This window comes from Chionomys nivalis, chromosome 3, assembly GCF_950005125.1.
Source record: "Chionomys nivalis chromosome 3, mChiNiv1.1, whole genome shotgun sequence".
Taxonomy (NCBI): Eukaryota; Metazoa; Chordata; class Mammalia; order Rodentia; family Cricetidae; genus Chionomys; species Chionomys nivalis.
The window spans coordinates 85,162,797-85,180,986 of record NC_080088.1 but is presented as its reverse complement, the minus strand read 5'-3'; the positions used below and the strand labels follow the sequence as shown (position 1 = coordinate 85,180,986).

The following is an 18,190-nucleotide window of genomic DNA, read 5'->3' as shown; positions in this document are numbered from 1 at the left end:
ACAGTGCCCAGGGGCCATGAATATTCAGAATGAAGGCTTGCTGTCAGGGATTGCTGGTCCAGCGCAGGGCAGTGAGGAGCAGAACCTGAATGCTGAACTCCCTACTGAGAAAATGCCTGTGAAACTACCTGGAATGGACAGAGGAGGGTGGAGCTGACTGGGTGGACCTTCATAAATCATACTTTGCTCTCAGAATTACATCAATATCTTGTGCCCCTGGGACCCATCTTAGAACCCCCAGTTTAAGATCAACATAATTCATGTAAAAAAATACTTTCAAATAAATAAGCATTATAACTTGTTATCCAGGTACTATTTACAAAATCAAGAGCAAATGAAACAGTTAAAAGAAAAACCAGGTAGACACCCGACAAAGAATCAAATTCAACTGTACTCATGCTGTGCTGAAAAAATTAACTTATTAGTGTCCATCTTTGGCAGGAACCAGCAACTGGCTTAAATTATTCAGTTTGTGCAGCTTCACAACTTAAAAAAAAAAAATCGAAAGAGGTTGGCATCAGAGTAGAATAAAAGATGAGTCCCAGGTTGCTGTCTATCAGGCAGGAGAAGACAGAAGAGAGAAGGCAGAGTACAGGGATCTTCATCCAAACACACACCAGGTGGCCCAGAGAGCACCCTGGGCCAGTGGGCACTGGGGATCCTTATTACACTATCGTGTCCAAACTCATTCTGAGAGGAGCGTCTCCTCTGGGCCTGAAAGCTAGCAACAGTGACAATAAACCAAGATGATAGGAGACCACCGTGACTTCTCAACGAGTCCTTTAATGTTTGACATTACTCTGTGTGGTACAATCATTCCTCCTGCCTTTAAACTTGGAGCTCCGAGAGAAAAGAGCCTTTTTGTTGCAGTGCTCACCTCTAACGAGAACTTCTGTCTTCCGGAGGATTTCTTCCCCTGTGTATATATTCCTGGCTCTGCAGGCATAGGTGCCTGAATCTTCCAGGGACACATTCTTGATGACAAGGTTCAGAGTGATGGAATACTCTTGGGTGGTGGCCATCTTTTGCTTGCTGATGCTATGGTGCATGGTTCTGTTATTAACTGTCCGGAGCAGAATCCAGGTAATGTCTCTGTACAGGAACTTGTTGACCGTGCAGGAGATTTTCAAGTCCTCTCCTTCTGTGGGCATCTTTTCCAAGGAGACGTGAAAGCCATTCAGGACATCTAGAAAATAAGAACAAAGAACTTCAGACCAAGTGTCTCTCAGTGAGCTACTCAGACATGGCAAGAACCATTCATTCCCCCCACAGATCCTCTAAACATCAGCCCGGACAAGGCTTCTGTATTTTTATGTTAGCGGAAGTGATCAAACAAAGCAGGGAGAGCCTGTGGAGTTGAGCCCATCCCAAGTGACACAGGAAATGCAAAATCAGGGCAGTTTGGGGGGCAGGTAACCTTTTCTGATCTGTCTCCAGTTGCTCGGCATGGTGAAATTATTTTCCTAACTTGGAACCAGAACCTCATGCCCCATCTCGTTATCACGTACAGTCCTGGTAAGCTGATATTTGAGGAGAGTAAAATAATAAGACAGCCTAAGAGCAACGTGTACTAAAACTCCAAGGTCTGTGTACAGGCACGCTAGCTCCAAACAGCTCCTTTCAACTGAGCCCGGCCGGAAAGACTGGTCAGGGCCAGTCCGTGCCAGCCCTTTAGGGACTGCCCTTACTTCACAGTGGCCTCCTCCCTGCTGCTTCTGAACAGAGTCCATGGCCTCTCTACTAGTCCAGGGGGCAGAGGACAGTCAGGTTCCTCACCCACTCCGGTCCTCTAGTGGGAATGCTTGTACCCGTACACAAAAGGCAACAAGTTTTCTTTTGAATATGTAGGCAAATCCGGACCAGTTTTCAGACCTCAGAGACGTCCAATAGTTTTAAAGTCAAATTTAGGGCTGGGAGCATATCTCAGTGGCAGAGAATTTGCTTAGTTATTGTACCCAGTCCCACAGGTGGGGAGGTCGTATTCACTCTAAAGAAAAAAAATCATTCTAAGGAGTGGGGTACGGAGGCACACAGCTGCCATCCAGCACTGGGGAGGTAGTAGAAGCAGGCAGGCCAAGAGTTCAAGGCCATCCTTAGTTATGTAGGAAGTTTGAAGAGGACCCGGACTACTTGCGACAATAAGAAATGGTTTTGAAGGCAATGACGTCAACAAAAGTCACTCCGTTGAGGGTCAGTTACCATCCTTTCTCTACACCTCCTAAACCCCTTTCCATTCTATGCCAGTCTGTGCACCCCACCTCTCAGGAGTCCTTTCAAAACCATCTCTTGGGTTTAGGGGTACAGGCTCCTCCATGCCATTCTAGAATGCTCATGGCTACTGGCCCTGAACTGACTTATTCTCAATACCTTCCCATTGCTTGCTACTGATGATGTATCTATATTTGAGCAAAGAATTTGGGCCAACATTTTACAAAGAGCTTTGAAGATGAAAAGAGCTGTTGTCTGTTGTTATTATTATCCTCCGTACACAAAGGTATAAAGGGACCTTTAAACCTTAAGGGGACAATAGTCCAAAATTAGACATCGTATCAGCTCTTTCCTAAATCCCACGTTGCTTGTTTTTCTGATTTTTCTGGCTTTGGCTGTATTATAAAATGTCTTGTCTGAAGAAATGCCAAGTATTCATTTGCAACCTGGAAGCAGGGGGTGACAGCAGCCTATGAGGCGGTGGTGGCTGAGGAGCAAGGCAGAGGGGAGACGCTCTTGCTAAAAAATGAAAATCAGAGGGTAGGACAGAGGACCCGGGAGCAATGGGGAGCTGTTTGTCACCTCCTGGTAAGGGGTCTGCAATAGCCACGCCAGCGGCTGCTTCAGCATCTGCTTTACATCCTTCCAAGGGAGAAAGACACCTTCACCTTCGCTGTCATCGTCCACACAGACACAAGGACAGAGGGCCGCATGCAGGCCTTCCCCTAAGACCAGAGCCTTTCTGTGCTCCTCCGGACTCATCCCGGTGGGTTGGCACCCAGGGATCCCGGTCACACCACTGAGGTCATGTACAGAGTTTCTATTTACTTTAGTGATTTGAAACTTCCTGGGGAAATAGCTCACAGATTTCCTGATGGAAGATCTTGTTTATCTTTGCCAAGTGCCACCAGGAATCTCAAAATAAAATGCATTTAGTGACATTGGGAAACGAGGGAGATAAGACATTGCAGCCATTCCGGTTTCACCCTCATAGTCACGCTGGGTGCCAGAAAAAAGGTAAAATAAAATTTAAAAAAGCACGCAAAATTTACCCAGGGAAGAGAATACAAACAAACTAGGAAAACCCTCAGATCTATCTTGCAATCCTGTTTGCGGGGGGTGGGGGTGGGGGGGGGGGTGGGGGGATGGGGGTAGATGCATCTGAAGCCATCAGACAACCTTTAGGATTTTCCGTTTCTCAGTGCAACCCCCTTTCAGTATTTGCTTTTGATCCCTAGAAGATTGTAGACAAATATCGTTGTTTAGTAAGCCCAGAGGGATTTTCTCCTTAATTATTTTTTTCAAGCCTGAATATAGAAACGGACCTAGGAAAGCGTTCTCCAGCTCTGCCAATGAGAAGAGCAGCTGAGCGCTCCCTAGGCATTGTCACCAAATAACACTCCTCATCTGGATGGGGTCCAGGAGAGAGACACAGGTAATCCTGTAGGCAGAGCATGCCCATGTGCGAATGGGCACTAGGTGGGCAGGCGTGGTCACCTGACTGGGTGGCCCTACATAGACACTGGAAAGGGCGCTTGTCATCTCGTTTGAAACACTGAACACTTTACTTCCATTGAAAACTGGCAGTAATAGTCCCTGAAAGCACACGAATAGTCACCAGAAAGCTCTGCTTAGTTCCTAGGTACAAGTATCAGATTTAGGAGGGGACATGGCCAGGGAGGCCAAGGGCCATAGCTAGCTGCTTCCCCATGGAGGAAGAAATCACTGTGTTTTAAGAAGAGGGACAAAATTAAAATGAGAATCACCAAATCGATCTTTGCAGCATTTAAAGTTTAGGCAGCCACTTTAGGAGTAGGGGATCCTAGGGTTTGAACTCAGGGCCACCTACATGATATGAGGGAGAGGGGGCTCTACCACAGAGATCATGGTGTAAGTTACTGCTGTAAGTTCAAGGCTGGTCAGGTTTACATATGAGCTCCTGGACAGCCAAGGATACATAGTGAGACCCTGTCTTAAAATAAAATAATTAGCTAAAAGCCAACAGTGAATATAAGCAGGTCAATCTCTCATCAACCCACATGTAGGCTTCCCAGGGCTGGTAGACAAGAGTTATGGGGAGAAAAGCTTGTCCGAGACAACCATGCCTAGGTTATGAGCTGTTTTGGGCTTAAGTTGAAGTTTTTGTGTTTTCAGAAGTGCTGTGAGCTTCTAGGAGGCATGTCTTTCCCTTCCCTCAGCATGGCCTCTCCCAGAACAAGCCTCCAAAGGAGATGTGTCCCCTCCTGGGCCTTTATCTGGTCTGTTCTGGTTGGACCCTACCCTCTAATGTGACACCTCTGTGGGCCAAAGGAGTGTGCCCACCCTGAGCCTCTGTCACTTTACTCTAGAAAAGACTCAAGGCCTTGGTGTGTGTGTGTGTGTGTGTGTGTGCCAACATTCCCAGAAAAAGACAGATGGTTCCCAAGTGTGCCTCTAGACTGGTTCAGTCATTCCTCGGCCAGAGGGCGGGCTTCCTCAGGCTGCTCATTCATCAATGTGCTGACCACTAGGCCAAGAAGTGGCCTGAAGTAGACTCAGTGAGAGGTTTGGGGACAAAGGCCAGGGAGCAGATGTGGGCATGGAAGTGTGCATGGCCCCCCACCCACGGGGATGGAGTGCGAGGCAAACCAGGTTTGGCTACAGCCTGCTCGGGAACCTGAACAGCCCCAGGACTCCAAGTCTAGCTTGGCCTAGCCTTGAGGTCCAAATGAAGGCACTGCTATCTACAAGAAGTCGGGACACATGGCAAGGCTTACGGAGTAATTTTAGATGAGTCGGCAACTAGAGAAGCGTCGTTGGTCCCCAGTGGCGGTCTCTCTTGGCTTTGCACACACAGGGGTGAGTCCAGCCTCTTCCTTCTCTGTTCACACTTTCCCCCAGCCCCCTGTGCCTCATGCTGTTTCTTTATCAGAGGATCAAGTTTGTTGATAACATATTAAAAATGGAATATAGTATTTTAGACATACTGGCTTAAACAAAGCTAATCTTTTTTTTTTTTTTTAATTGGGGGTTGTTTTGGGACAGGGTTTCTCAGTTTAGAATTGGCTCTCTCTGTATGTAGACCAGGCTAGCCTCCAACTCTGAGATCTGCCTGCCTCTGCCTTCTAAATGCTGAGATTTAAGGCGAGTGCCACCATCATCCAGCCTCTAAAACATTATTCTATAAAATAAATGAACACTAGAAAAACTTTTAAAAAGATTTCTTTTTTTTTTATATGTGACTATGTCTGTGGCTATGCACATGTGTGTGTAGTTGCCATGGGGGCCCAAAAGAGGGCACGGAATCACCTGGAACTGGAATTTCAGGCAATTGTGAGCCACCTGATGGGATCCTGGGAACCAAACCCTAGTTCCCAGCAGCAGCAGCGGCAGCAACGGCAGAAGCAGCAGCAGCAGCAGCAGCAGCAGCAGCAGCAGCAGCAGCAGCAGCAGCAGCAGCAGCAGCAGTAACAAGCACTCTGAACCACTAAGCCATCTCTGTAGTCCCCAGAAAAGTTTAAGTTACATATGCGGCTTCTATCAGTGATGGTACCAAAGAGTAATTCAAACATCACATTACTGCTGCAGGGACATACTGATACTAGGACATGACACATGCCCTCATCTCTTCCTGGGGGACCTGGGCCGGTGCTGCTACACCAGTGTTGGAGTGCGCTGCTCCGCAGTGGGTACCATCAACCGTTGCTAGCTAGTTCAAAATCGAAGGCACTGTCCCGTCTTTCATCTTCCAAACCACACAAGCTTTGACTACAGATTCAGATTGTAAAAACCTGTTTCCAACTAAACATAAGAATAATGCAAACCTTTGTGTTTAGTCCGAAGCACCTGGATTTACTTGAGGACTAGTTGGAGGGAAATCTTGGTAAACATCCTTCCCCAGCAAAGGACTTTCCTGCTGGGAGTGGACACAGAGATTCCTCTAAGGTGAGAAGGTGGGAACCTAGCCTTGATCTAGGGGGCTTTGCTGTGGCATTCTCCTCTCTCCAGAAAATGCAGGGGCACTCTTCACGTCTGAGAATGATTTTCAGGTTGTCTCCAGATTCTTTAGAGCTTGGCTCACTGGCCATAGGCTCCTGTCATCTAACAGTGCAAACTGCCTCATGAAATTAGTCCCGTCTTGTTCTTTCTAGAGACTTCCAGGCAATGTCAGCAGCCTGCTCCATGCGGTGTGAAGTTTCCAGAGGGTTGGCACACTGCCCGGGTTTCCTCAGAACCTGGGGGAGCGCGGAGCCAGGCGGTTGCTTTTAGACACTAAGTTCCTTATTTCCTTCCTGAACCCGGGGAGGGACTTAGGGAGTGCCACTTGTGGGCCTTGCCGGTTGTAAGATTTGCAGAGTCCAATGGGTTTAAAATTAAAAATCCCTAATTGCTCAAACATAGCCCATTAGTTATGATGAACAAATTTCAGTTTCAGATTTTGACAGGAGAGTCTTAGTCCCCCAGTGGTCTGAACTACTTCAACTAAGTAAAAAAACCCACAAACCCCAAAACAACCCCCACAAACAAACAAACAAAAACAAAAACAAAAAACCCTAAACCAAATCAAGCCAAGAGCAATAACAACAAAAAACCCTCGACCATCATAGGGGTTGGGAGTGAACAAGAGGCCAGACCTGGGGTAGGTCCTGAAGGGGGTCCAAAAGCAAGCATAAAGGATCCCAATTGAGAATCAAGGGTGGGAAAGAGAACTCAGGGAAGGGGCTCTTGAGAGAAGCCAATGATGTGGTGGAATTCTATTCCTTGGAGCAAGAATGGTGGTGCTCACAGTTGGACATGTCTACGGAATGTTTAAAAAAAATCACTAGGGGTGTTCAAAACAAAGACAGCTGACTGAGGTCACCAGGTCTCTCTGTAGGCAGAGTCAGTATAGCTTACCTGTGACGTAAAATTTTATGTTTCTTTCCACAGTCCCTATTTTATTGATGGCCTTGCAGCTGTAGATTCCAGAAGTTCTCGAGTCCGCCACCACCAAGGTGCTAACCGTCTGTGAAAGAGAGACCAAGTTCAGCTAGAGGACACGGACCTTTTGAGGCAGCCCTAAGCCACTCCAGGGCTCGGGTGATTCACCTATTCCATTCACGTAGCCATTGAAGAGGGCATTGCAGGCCGGGGTGGTAGCTGCCCCGCAAGCCCTCTGCTTGTGGAGCCCCAGCACGAACAGAAAAATAACAGGAAGGCAGGTCCTCAGGAGACCGGAGCCCATGACATCCGACTCGTAGGCAGGGTTTTAGGCTTATCTCAGTCTGTTGGCATAACAATCGCAGACCTGAAGCTGAGCTGTGGGATTGCACGTCCCACCCCACGGGGTGGTCAGGCCACATCTGTGAGAGGAACAGGTGAGGCCCGGGGCCTTTCCTTGTTTGAGTGACCAGAGAATACAGGTGCCAGCTGCACAGGAGGCATTTGTGTGGGCACGTGAAGTGGGTATGTAAGGACAAAAGGACAGACAGGGGGCTCAGTCAGTCAAAGGATATGTCCTTTAGCTCCCCCCCACACACACACTGTGGTCTTGAAGGAGACGGGAAGCTAAAAAGCTAAGAGTCCTGTGTATGTGTGTGTTTAAAGATTATGCATTCTCAGTCTCCAGAAATGAAGATAGAAGCTGGCATTTTCACACTGTGATTTAGCAGGACTGTCCCCAGACAGTGGTCAAGTTGATACGAAATTGGAAGTACTTTTCAAATGAAATAATAAAGTCTACTGTAACAATGGGGCAAAAATTTAGGCAGCTTAAAGGGAGCCTAGTTCCAGGGGTTCTGTGAACACCAGGCACATCTGTGGGGCATATACATACATGCAAGCAGAACACTTCTTACACCTAAAATACAATAGGTTAATCCGAAAAGAAGACTAAAAGCATGCTCAGTGTTTTCAGTCAGCGAATGCCTTTCTCCTTTCTTCTCCCAAACGGCCCCCTGATCATTGGAAGTATCCACTTAATCATATCCACTCAGAGATTGTCTAGGTGTTATCGAAATTCTAGACAATGAAGAAGGCTGTAATGGGTGGTATTTTTCATCCAGTTTTTTGGACATTCATGACGTGGCTGTGAAGGCGCTGCCAGGATGTCCACGGGAAGACACAGGGGAGGACGGCAATCCCCACGGCCAATGACTTCTAAAAGTGTTTGGAATCATTCCCTGTGCAAGGTTCCGATAAATGCTTTCTCTTTAGCAAGGCAGGAGGCCAGTGCAGAACAGTCTGAAAGAAGTTCAGTTGCCTCTTTTCCTTATTTTGGTTGTTAATTTTAATGAAGAGTGGGGACTAATGGGTTCTGAGAGCCACCTTCTTGTAATTATTACGCACACTAACAAGAGTCATGGAAGCTGTGACAAGACAAGCTTGTCGGGGGCAGGGCACTGTGAGGGGGACCCTTAGCTGGCAGCTGGAAGGACAGAGAGACAGCCAAGCACATTGTGACCCCCAGTGTTGACTTGGGCTCTGGCAGGCTCAGGCTCTTTTCAGGGTGCTCAGAAGTCAGTGGCTGCCCCGAGGCTTCCTCTGCTTGCAGCCAGCACAAGCCCAACTTCCTTAGGAAGTCAGTTCTTACTGCTCATCTTAAAGGGCCCACATAGACTTATTTAGATTCTTGGATTTATTGTTGTCCGGTAAGGAAGCAGAAACCCATTTCTGCTGGCTTGAGAATACTTGGCGTTTCACACAGTCCCTCCCTGCCTCGGTGAGTCGCATTTGTACTGTTGTTAAAATGACTTCGATTCTGCTGCAGACAGCGCAGCTGAGGGGCTGGGTTTCGGGACAAGGTGAAGTCAGCCTTCATGGGTGCCTTTGCCATATTTAAGGGCTGCACACAGCGTAGCTGGAGAGATGGCTCAGTGGTAAGAGTGCTCATTCTTGCAGAGGACCTGGGTGTGATTCCCAGCACCCGCTTGGTGGCTCACAATGGTCTGTAACTTCAGGTCCAGGGGATCTGATGCCCTCTTCTGACCTCCATTGGTACCAGGCGTGAAAATAGCACACAGATATACGTACACGCAAAACACTCACACACATAAACTACAACAAACAAACAGATAAATAGGCCTGCCTAGATTGTCTGGAAAAGTGGCAACTATTTTAGAAGGCTGTCAGGCTTTCTGAGATAGATGCCCAGGGGTGATATGAATCCATATCATACAATGGATCATGGAGAAATAAATGTGATTCAAATATTACTTTTCTTTGCCTCAATGATGCCTTCTAAACCAAGATACCTTTTACACAGGCAAACCTCCTCCAGAATGGAAGCTCACCACGGTTTCTGTTAAAATAGAAATTACATTAGTGGGGGCTAGAGAGATGGCTCAGTGGTTAAGAACACTGGTTGCTCTTCCAGAGGTCCTGAGTTCAATTCCCAGCAACCACATGGTGGCTCACAGCCATCTATAATGAGATCTAGTGCCCTCTTCTGGCCTGCAGGCACACACGAAAGGAATGTTGTGTACATAATAAATAAATAAATTTGAAAAAAAAAAGAAATGACATTAGTGGGAGTGTTTATTATTTCTTTGTGGTGGGATTGTCAGGTTGTCATTGATATGCACTGGACAGCATTGTCTCATTGAATCTCAGCCCTATGAGAAGGGGCACGAGTCTGTTAAACAAGGCAATCGGTACTTCTGGAGGTTAAATGAAGACCCCAAAGACAACAGAGACCACAGACAGGTCTGGGAAGAGCAACTGGCCTGGTGTGTGGAATTCCAGAACACACTCACAATCTCTGAACATTCACCCATCCAAACTTGTCACACTGAGTAACAAAACCTGTCGATAAGGGTCTGCCTACCATTTGGAAGGAATTTCCCATGAAAGCAGCCCATTTAATCCGCTCCAGTCGGTGACACCAGCTAAATGCTGCTTTCCCTCTGGGATAGAATTTCATACAAAGTGAAACTTTTTTCTCTAACTGATATGATTTGAAAGGACTGGTGAGTGAATTGGAGAGGAAAAAAAAAAACTTTTTACCCTAAGGTGAAATGTAAAACTTATGATCAACTTTACTAAAAGTTACTTCGCTTCTAGAATATTCTTTTTCTAGTGAATATGTGTTAAAGTTATAAAATGAAATATTTTTTCATAGACCATCAAAGATATAGGTCGGGGGTAGTGGTGTGTGCCTTTGGTCCCAGTGACAGGAGGCAGAGGCAAGTGGATCTCTGTGGGTTGGAGGCCAGCCTAGTGTACGTATTGAGGCAGGCCAGCCAGGGCTACATGGTGAGACACTGTCTCAAAAACAGCATAAACTCCATGAAAGATACTTGACGATCATAAACCAGGTTAGGTGTAGTAGCTTAAGTGTGACTGTACTCAGTATCCTTTGGGTGGACTACAAGACAGCTTCTCAAGGGACAGGAAGTAAGGATTCACGAGCCCCTTGTGTTAAAGGGACCAACCTGATGGATGTTCACAACCACAGGGGAAAATGAAAAAAGCAGAATGGAACACCAAATTATCCCCTTTATACTTTACAAGAGAAAGTCTCGGAGATTTGAGATGCAACAGATGTTTAGAGTTGTAACCGTTCATTTTCTAGAGCACACTCACAGGACATCTCGACATATTAATTCTATAATTAGTTCTCATTCTCCTCAACTGGAAGAGAACTGAGGACCGGCAATGAAGACAAAGCAGAAGGCTAAACTCTAATTCAGGATATTCACATCTGACTCAGTCAGAGAAGTTGTAACAACTCATTCACACCGATTTAGTATCCAGCGACCTTAGACAGTGGGTGAACACAGGAAATTATACTCAAAGATAAAAAATATTCAAAGATAAAAACCCTTCTGTTGATGAACTAGTTTGGGGTTGACAATTGCTCAATGAGGTTTCCGGTCCCACATGGCTCTGCATTCTAAAAGGAATGCTTGCTACAGGTTCTTTTCTGTGACCCGGGATACTCATCAAGCCTGTCACTAGAAACCAGACATGGTGCTGCACAGCTTTAATCCCAGCACTTGGGAAGCAGAGGCAGGTGGATGTCTGAGTTTTAGGTGAGCCTGGTCTATAAAACAAGTTCAGGGACAGCCAGGAAGACACAGAGAAATCCTGTCTCAAAAGCAAAAAAGCCCCCAAAAAACTCAAAACAAAAAACCAACCAACCAAAAACCTGTCATTAGCAACTGTAAGCCTAGATTTCTTCGTATTTCTTCTTTCCTGTTTGTGAAGTCTTAGTAATGTTACTAAGTAACTTAGTAATGTTGCTTGGGACTCCGGGAAAAGACTGAATGGAGGTAACAAGTCCATCAGCTCGATTTCTAGAACAAGGGTTTATAATGAGCCTTTCTCTTTCCCGCCAGCTCCCAAATAATTACATGGAGACTCCTTTGATTATGAAAACTTGCCCTATAGCTTAGGCTTGTTTTTAACTAGATCTTATAACTTAAATTAACCCATTAATATTAATATACACTCTATGTGGCTTGTGGCTGTTACCTCTCCTCCTGCATATCCTGCTTGATTTGTGTCTCCTCCCATCTCTCCCCTTTTTCTTCCCAGAGTCCTCTCTGTCCCTAGAAGTCCCACCTAACCTCTTCCTGCCTAGCTATTCGCCATTCAGCTCTTTATTAAACCAACCAGAAGGTGCCTCGGTAAGACACATCTTCATAGTGTAATCAAATATTCCACAACAAGAATTTTTTTAAAATCTATTTATGAAGTGGTGATTTTAATCTCAGGATGTTTCTAACACACCCTAAGCATTTTAGGGAGAGATGGAAGACGGTGTCTAAAGGCTGTGAAAGAGCTGAAATGAACCCAGAGTGGCACAGTAGAGCCACATGATGGGAAAATAGCCAGGGACTGTGTGGGACCTGGACCACAAGCCACAGCTCTGTGGTTAGTATGATTGCATGCCATGGGGCCTCAGGATATCTACACACTTCCTCCTGTACCCTCACACAAGTCCATAGCAATGCAGTCGGGCTGTCCCCATTCTGCAGCCTTACAAAATCAACACAGGATTCTACACACTTCTGATGTTACACTCACAAACCTCCAGACCTGGCAATTCATTTCAACAACAGGAAAATTCAATGCTTGCTCTTAGCCACTTTCAAATGTGGGCCAAAGCTCACCAACAAGGAAATGGAATTTTGGTATTTTATTTCCCTCTATGCCCTTCACTGACCTAAACAACAAAAACCAAAAACTCCCCCAGACCCCCTTCCCCCTCCAGGGTTCCCAGTGTAAAAGCTTCCCAACCCACACCAGTTCACAGAGGAGCGTTGCTGGACAAAGCTGTGGTGTGACTGTGAATGAGGAATCACTGTGGGGCTTTAGTGTACTTCAAGCTGTACCAGAGAGTCAAAAAGTTCTAAACTGTAAAGAGTTCAAGGCCAGGTTGGTCTACAAAGTGAGGTCCAGGACAGCCGGAGCTGTTACACAGAGAAACCCTACCTCAAAAAACCAAAAAGGATATTCCATGCAATTTAGAAACAGCAAAACTATGCTTGTAACTGTCAAATAAAAGATACCTTTTTCTCCCCAACCCACACATATTAATAATTTAATGCTAAAACTAGGCAGTAACTTCTCCTCAACCCAGAGCATGAGATTGGCTATTCCCAGCACACTGGCGTCCGCCAGCGCCTTAAGGATCTGCGCTCTGTGTTTATTTCCACTTCCTTTACGAAGAACTTTAAAAGTTCTATAATGCAAACACTTGATCTCGAATAGATAGTCTTCATTCTATGTGACGGCAGTCTGTGTGGCAGCCATTGTGTCAAAGTCCTGTGGGTAGAGGGTCTCTTCCCCAGGGCACTTCATCGGCACCACAGGAAGCTAGGGAGGGTAAATGCCACTAACTCCATTGCTTTGGGGGAGCTGAGCGATCGATGTGGACATGCTTGCTATACAGATGGAAAGAGGAGGCGTTTGACCCTGCGCCTCCTGAACATGGGCCAGGTGGTACAAATGCCGCTGTGCACAGAAATCTTTAGCTTAACCACACAACTACAGGACAATACACTTATTTCCAGCCCGACTGGAAAATTGGGGTAGACTTTTTTTTTTTTTTTAAATCTCAGCCAAGATTCCTGTTAGCTCTCGCGAGGTTCTTTATTAACAGGCATTATATATGGAGTCCATTATATATATGAGTCCACACCTGTCAGGAATCTCAACCAGTTTTATCCGGTTCAATTTTACTGCTCGCTGTCTTTCTTTTTGTGGTGAGAAAACCAACTAAGAAGCCCCCTGAAACCATGCTCATAAATTCCCTCTGCAGATCCGCCTGTGTGGCCAGCACCAGTGATGTGACCTGGAAAATCGAGGAGGCCTCTGTGGCAGTGCTAATTTGCTCTCTAGGATGAGTGAACAATTTCTCCCCAAATCTAACATTCGAGTTTACAGAATTCCCTCTCATCCAACTCATGCGTGGCAGTCTCTCACAGAGGGCTGGACACCACGGAACTTCCTAGCTTCTGTCTATGTTAGGGGAAAACCATGCCAACGATTGCTAGCCTCTACAGACCGTGCCCAAATCCTCAGCCAGTGCCTGCCAACGCTGCCACATGAATGTTTTGTTTTGCCTTAGTTGGCCATGAGAGAGGAGAGTTCTGAATCAGGAAACTTTAGTTTGACTTTCTTTACCCTTTTATGCTGTGTGGCATTGGGCTACCTATGTTCAAAATAGGGGAAACCACTCTGACTTGCCAAAAATGGATGCTGGATGCAGCATCTTCAGAAAGGGTTAGATACTGAAAAACACAGGGCTAGCAGCGTTGGTGCGTGCTGTTAATCCCAACACTCAGGAGCCAGAGACAGGTAGATCTCTGTGAGTTTGTTTCAGGCGAGCTAGGACTAGAGTAAGACCCTTCCTTAAAAAAAAGAAAGGAAAGAAGGAAGGAAGCAAGCAAGAAAGGGAAGAAAAGAAAGAGAAAAGAAGAATGGGAGCTGGGGGAGCTGGAGCCATGGTTCAGTGGTTCAGAGCCCCTGTTCTTGCAGAGGACTCAAGCTCAGCTCCTAGCACCTACACAGCGGCTCACAACCATCAGAAACTCAAGTTTCTGGGAATCCAGCGCCCTCCTCTGGCCTCCACAGGCATTGCATGCATGTGGTACACACAGACACACAGATACACAGACACACACACCTTGACAAAACCCAAATCCACATAGATAAAAAAACAATAAGTCTTTAAAAAATGAAAAGAAGAATGCAGACTTACTGTTTTTGAATCCTACATAGGAAATGATGTCTCTGCTTTTCCTCCTCTAATTCAAGGATGCAGCAGAGTAAACGGATATTTTGAGTATAACCCTCCTTGAAGAGACAGTGGGATTTGTAGAGACAGTCTCTACTACAGACCAAGACAAGCAGGTATAAATAGATGCTGGCCAGGCGTCCTGCGATTTGTTTTGTAAAGCATTGCTAGCCCCAGGCCCGACAACAGCTGGTTTCTAAGCCCCTCCTTCCCTACCTAGGGGAAAGCCCCTTGACCTGCAGTCCGCTGGGCCTTTCTGACTCACAGGGCACCCGCTCTTTCCCAGGCTCAGCAAGGGAAAGCAGAAAGTGACAGGCGCAAGAGTGGAAGAGGAGAAGTCTACAGTGGCCCCGGTTAGTCTGGGGACATTGATAGACGGTGCGCGTCTGCACACCCAGCCTGGGCTCCACCTGACAGGAGCAGAAGGACAGACATAATATTTTGGGAGACAGAAATGTTGAATTTCGGGTTGAAGCCTTGTACCAGTTTTTCTTTACTAGGATTCCATGGTGTGTACAGCAGCAGGACCCAGGCACAGCTGTGGGCCAGGACCACCTGGTAGTGTGTGGCACTAATTCCAGCACTTGGGTAAAGTGCAGGTCCCACCCCAAAGAAGTAACTGGAAGGGCAACTGGCAAAGGCTTGAATGTGTAGTTGGGTATGAGGAGCCACTAATGTGAGCCAGCCTGGTGTTCATTACGAATGAGTTCTCCAGGCTGGAGGGGATAGCTCAGTGGTTAAGGACCTGTATTGTTCATGCTCAAGACCCAAGTTCAACTACCATTCCCAGCACCCACATGGGAGAATGAGAGAGACACTCACAAGCCTGGCACCCTCATCTGGTACCATCTAAGGGTGTTGCACACACATGGCACATATATACAACATAGGTATACATGCATGGGGGAAAGGAGGAGGAAGGAGAGTCAGGAGTCTGAAGAGTTCAGTCAGGGAAATATAGCAACTTGAATAATTTTAATGTATGGTCTCATGAAGGCACACCTAAGAGATTCTTTTTCTCTCTGAATTTTGAACTTTTGAACTACTTCCAGGTCTAATAAACCTAGAACCAAGAACCGAGAACATGTTCTGAGACAAACCCAACACTCGTTTCAAACAAACGGTACCTTGTTGGTTCCTTCTATGACCATCATACGCTGAGTGATGCTCTCAATTCTGTTTCCCACGTTGCTGTCAGGACCCAGGATCAAGGACTCTTCACTCTCAGAACAGAAGTCATACCTGTGAAAAAAAGGAAGTCATCACCATTCTGCCATCAGCACAGAGTGGTGAGCAAAGATGAGCGAGTTAGAGTTGGTGGGAAAGTCTGCAGGGAGAAAGCTACAAACTTTGTGAGACCCTTCCTTGTCCTCTGTTAGGGACTGAAAACAGCAACGGTGTCTGCCTAGTAGGGAGATGCTCCAACAGCTTGCTATCATACATCTGTCCTGATCTAGATAGAAAAGAAAATAGATCAGTTAGGACATTTAGTGCTTGGATTTTAATTAGTTCCTAGTGGGGTGCAAGTAGCATGCAAACAAATATGGGGGAATATGGGGGTGGCACCACTGTGGTGGGGGCGGAGGTGGGGCTGTGGGGGGGGTGGTGGAGGTGGGGCTGTGGTGGTGGTGGGGGGTGGCGCTGTGGTGGTGGGGTGGGGTGGCACTGTGGTGGTGGGGTGGTGCTGTGGGGGTGGTGGGGTGGGGCTGTAGTGGTGTTAGGTGGGGGTGGTGGCAGTGATAGTGGGGGTGGTAGGGGCATTATATTAATAAATGGAAACCCTGAGAAAATGGTGGCATTTCACATCTACGCAGGGTGGCTTTAAGTTATAATATTTAGCTAAGTCATCTTTTTTTCCTCCCAGAGCTAAGTAAGTGTCCATGGAAACAAACATCTTGGAGTCATTTATAATTTAATTAATCTCTCTCCAAGTTTGGTCTTATCACAGCAAGGTCTTAACTTCTTGGGCTTCAAGTGTTTAATTATCGAGGGAAAGTGGTAACAGCATTGATTCTTAAACCTATGGACTCTTGCTCTTTTAATTTTTAAAATAAGATTTGTTACTTATTTTTAGTTTATGTGGTTGGGTGTTTTGTCTGCTTGTGTCTGTGCAACATGTGTACACACACACACACACACACACACACATCTGTGGCAGCCAGGAGAGGGCATCAGATCCTGGAACTGGAGTTGGGGATGGTTATGGGTGCTGGGACTTGAACCCAGGTCCTCTGCAAGATCAGCCAGTGCTCTTAACTGCTAAGTCATTTCTCCAGAACCCACTCTGTCCTTTTTCAAGCATTTCATTGTCTTGTACTCTAGAACTTTTGGTGAGCAGAAAGCTTGCTGGACACAATTTGAGCATGACTCAGACAGAGGAAGCTGGAGATTCTCAAATGAGGAGGAGTCTTAAAACCATTTCCAGAAGGAGTCAGGGGCAGGTCCTAAGTATCCCTGAGCGGTGATGCTCGCATGAACTAAACGTGGGAGAGTAGAGTAAGGGAGAGGAGAGAGGGCTGGAGAGGGCAGGAGATCCTCCAGGGGCCTTGAGCTGGGACCTGCCTCCAGGATGATGTCTACTGGCTTAGTTCTCCCTATGACCCAGAGTAGTCTCCTGGTCTGTACTCACCTACTCCTGACCTACAGACGTGGTTATGCTGTTTAATCACCCAGGTGTGTGTGTGTGTGTGGTGTGTGTGGTGTGTGTGTGTGTGGTGTGTGTGGTGTGTGTGTGTTCCTAAGATTGGAACCCCAGCCTCAGGATACATGACTGTTCTTTCACTGAGCTATGCCCCTGCCCCCTACAGCCCAGTTTTCATAGTTAGACATCATGCTTCCGTGGGGATCGCTAAAGGGTATACACATCTTCTATGACAACCACAATGCCACCTTTATAACTAGTTTCAAGAATTGAATGTCTGTACCTGGTCCAAACGTCAGACCTCTCCCAATGTCTAAATTCAATTCCCACCGCCACCAAAACCACCTTATAGGTAAATGAAAAGGTTTAAAAAGAACCAGGATTGATCCTTCCTTAGGGTGCTTAGGAGTTTTCTGCTATTTTTGGTAATTGTCAGGTAACAGAAGTAAACTTTTTTGCTCTTATTGATTAGTATAACGGAACAGAACCAACTTCTATTAGAAGCCTTGGAACAACAGAGTCCCGAGATGATGATATAAATGATGCTTTCTCCTTGTTTTCATGATCAACATTCTCAATTTTAGGCTGGGCACTGGTATCATGAACTGCTACTGCCAGCCGACCCTTGCCACAGCCTCAGTTTGTTCAGGAGCATGCGCAATCTGTGTACCCATGCCTATGCACTGGGTGAGACCTGCGCATGCGCACTCACTCAAGTTCACCCCTGCCCGGAAGAGAAGGCTTCGGGTACTTTCTTTTGCCCCTGAAAGCATTGGAAAGGATGAGGGAGGCTTCCTCAAAGATCTTAAAACATGTTACACTTCATCTTCAGGAAATGCAAAGAAGTATGTTTGAGTAAAGCAAACCTAGTCATTTCCCAAGGGAAATACAGTCGGCTCCGCTCACTTGGGGCCACTGGCCTCCGAGCCCCTTCCCGCACTGCCATCCTCGCCTCGAAGGGCATTTACCAAGGCTCAATCAAACCTTACTGTGGAAACTGTAGGCTCCATTCGCTTGGCAGGTCCTCCGAATGAAAAGGACAGGTTCTGTGGCTCTCTTCTAATTTAGGGGCTATTATTTTCCCCCTCTTTGTCATTGAACCATAAAAATAGAATGTCATTGAGGACCTGCCTCTCTAA

At 46.4% G+C, this 18,190-nt stretch overlaps 1 protein-coding gene across 1 annotated transcript in view; it reads right to left on the bottom strand.

The window, feature by feature from the left end:
- Positions 1–18,190, bottom strand: part of Flt1 (fms related receptor tyrosine kinase 1) — a 161,090-nt gene that overhangs the window by 76,573 nt on the left and 66,327 nt on the right. Inside the window, exons 11-13 of the mRNA XM_057763971.1 lie at positions 15,538–15,652; positions 7,084–7,192; positions 878–1,186 (exon numbers count right to left, since the gene is read on the bottom strand). Coding sequence (XP_057619954.1) covers positions 878–1,186; positions 7,084–7,192; positions 15,538–15,652 — 533 coding nt within the window. The remainder of the gene's footprint in view (positions 1–877; positions 1,187–7,083; positions 7,193–15,537; positions 15,653–18,190) is intronic.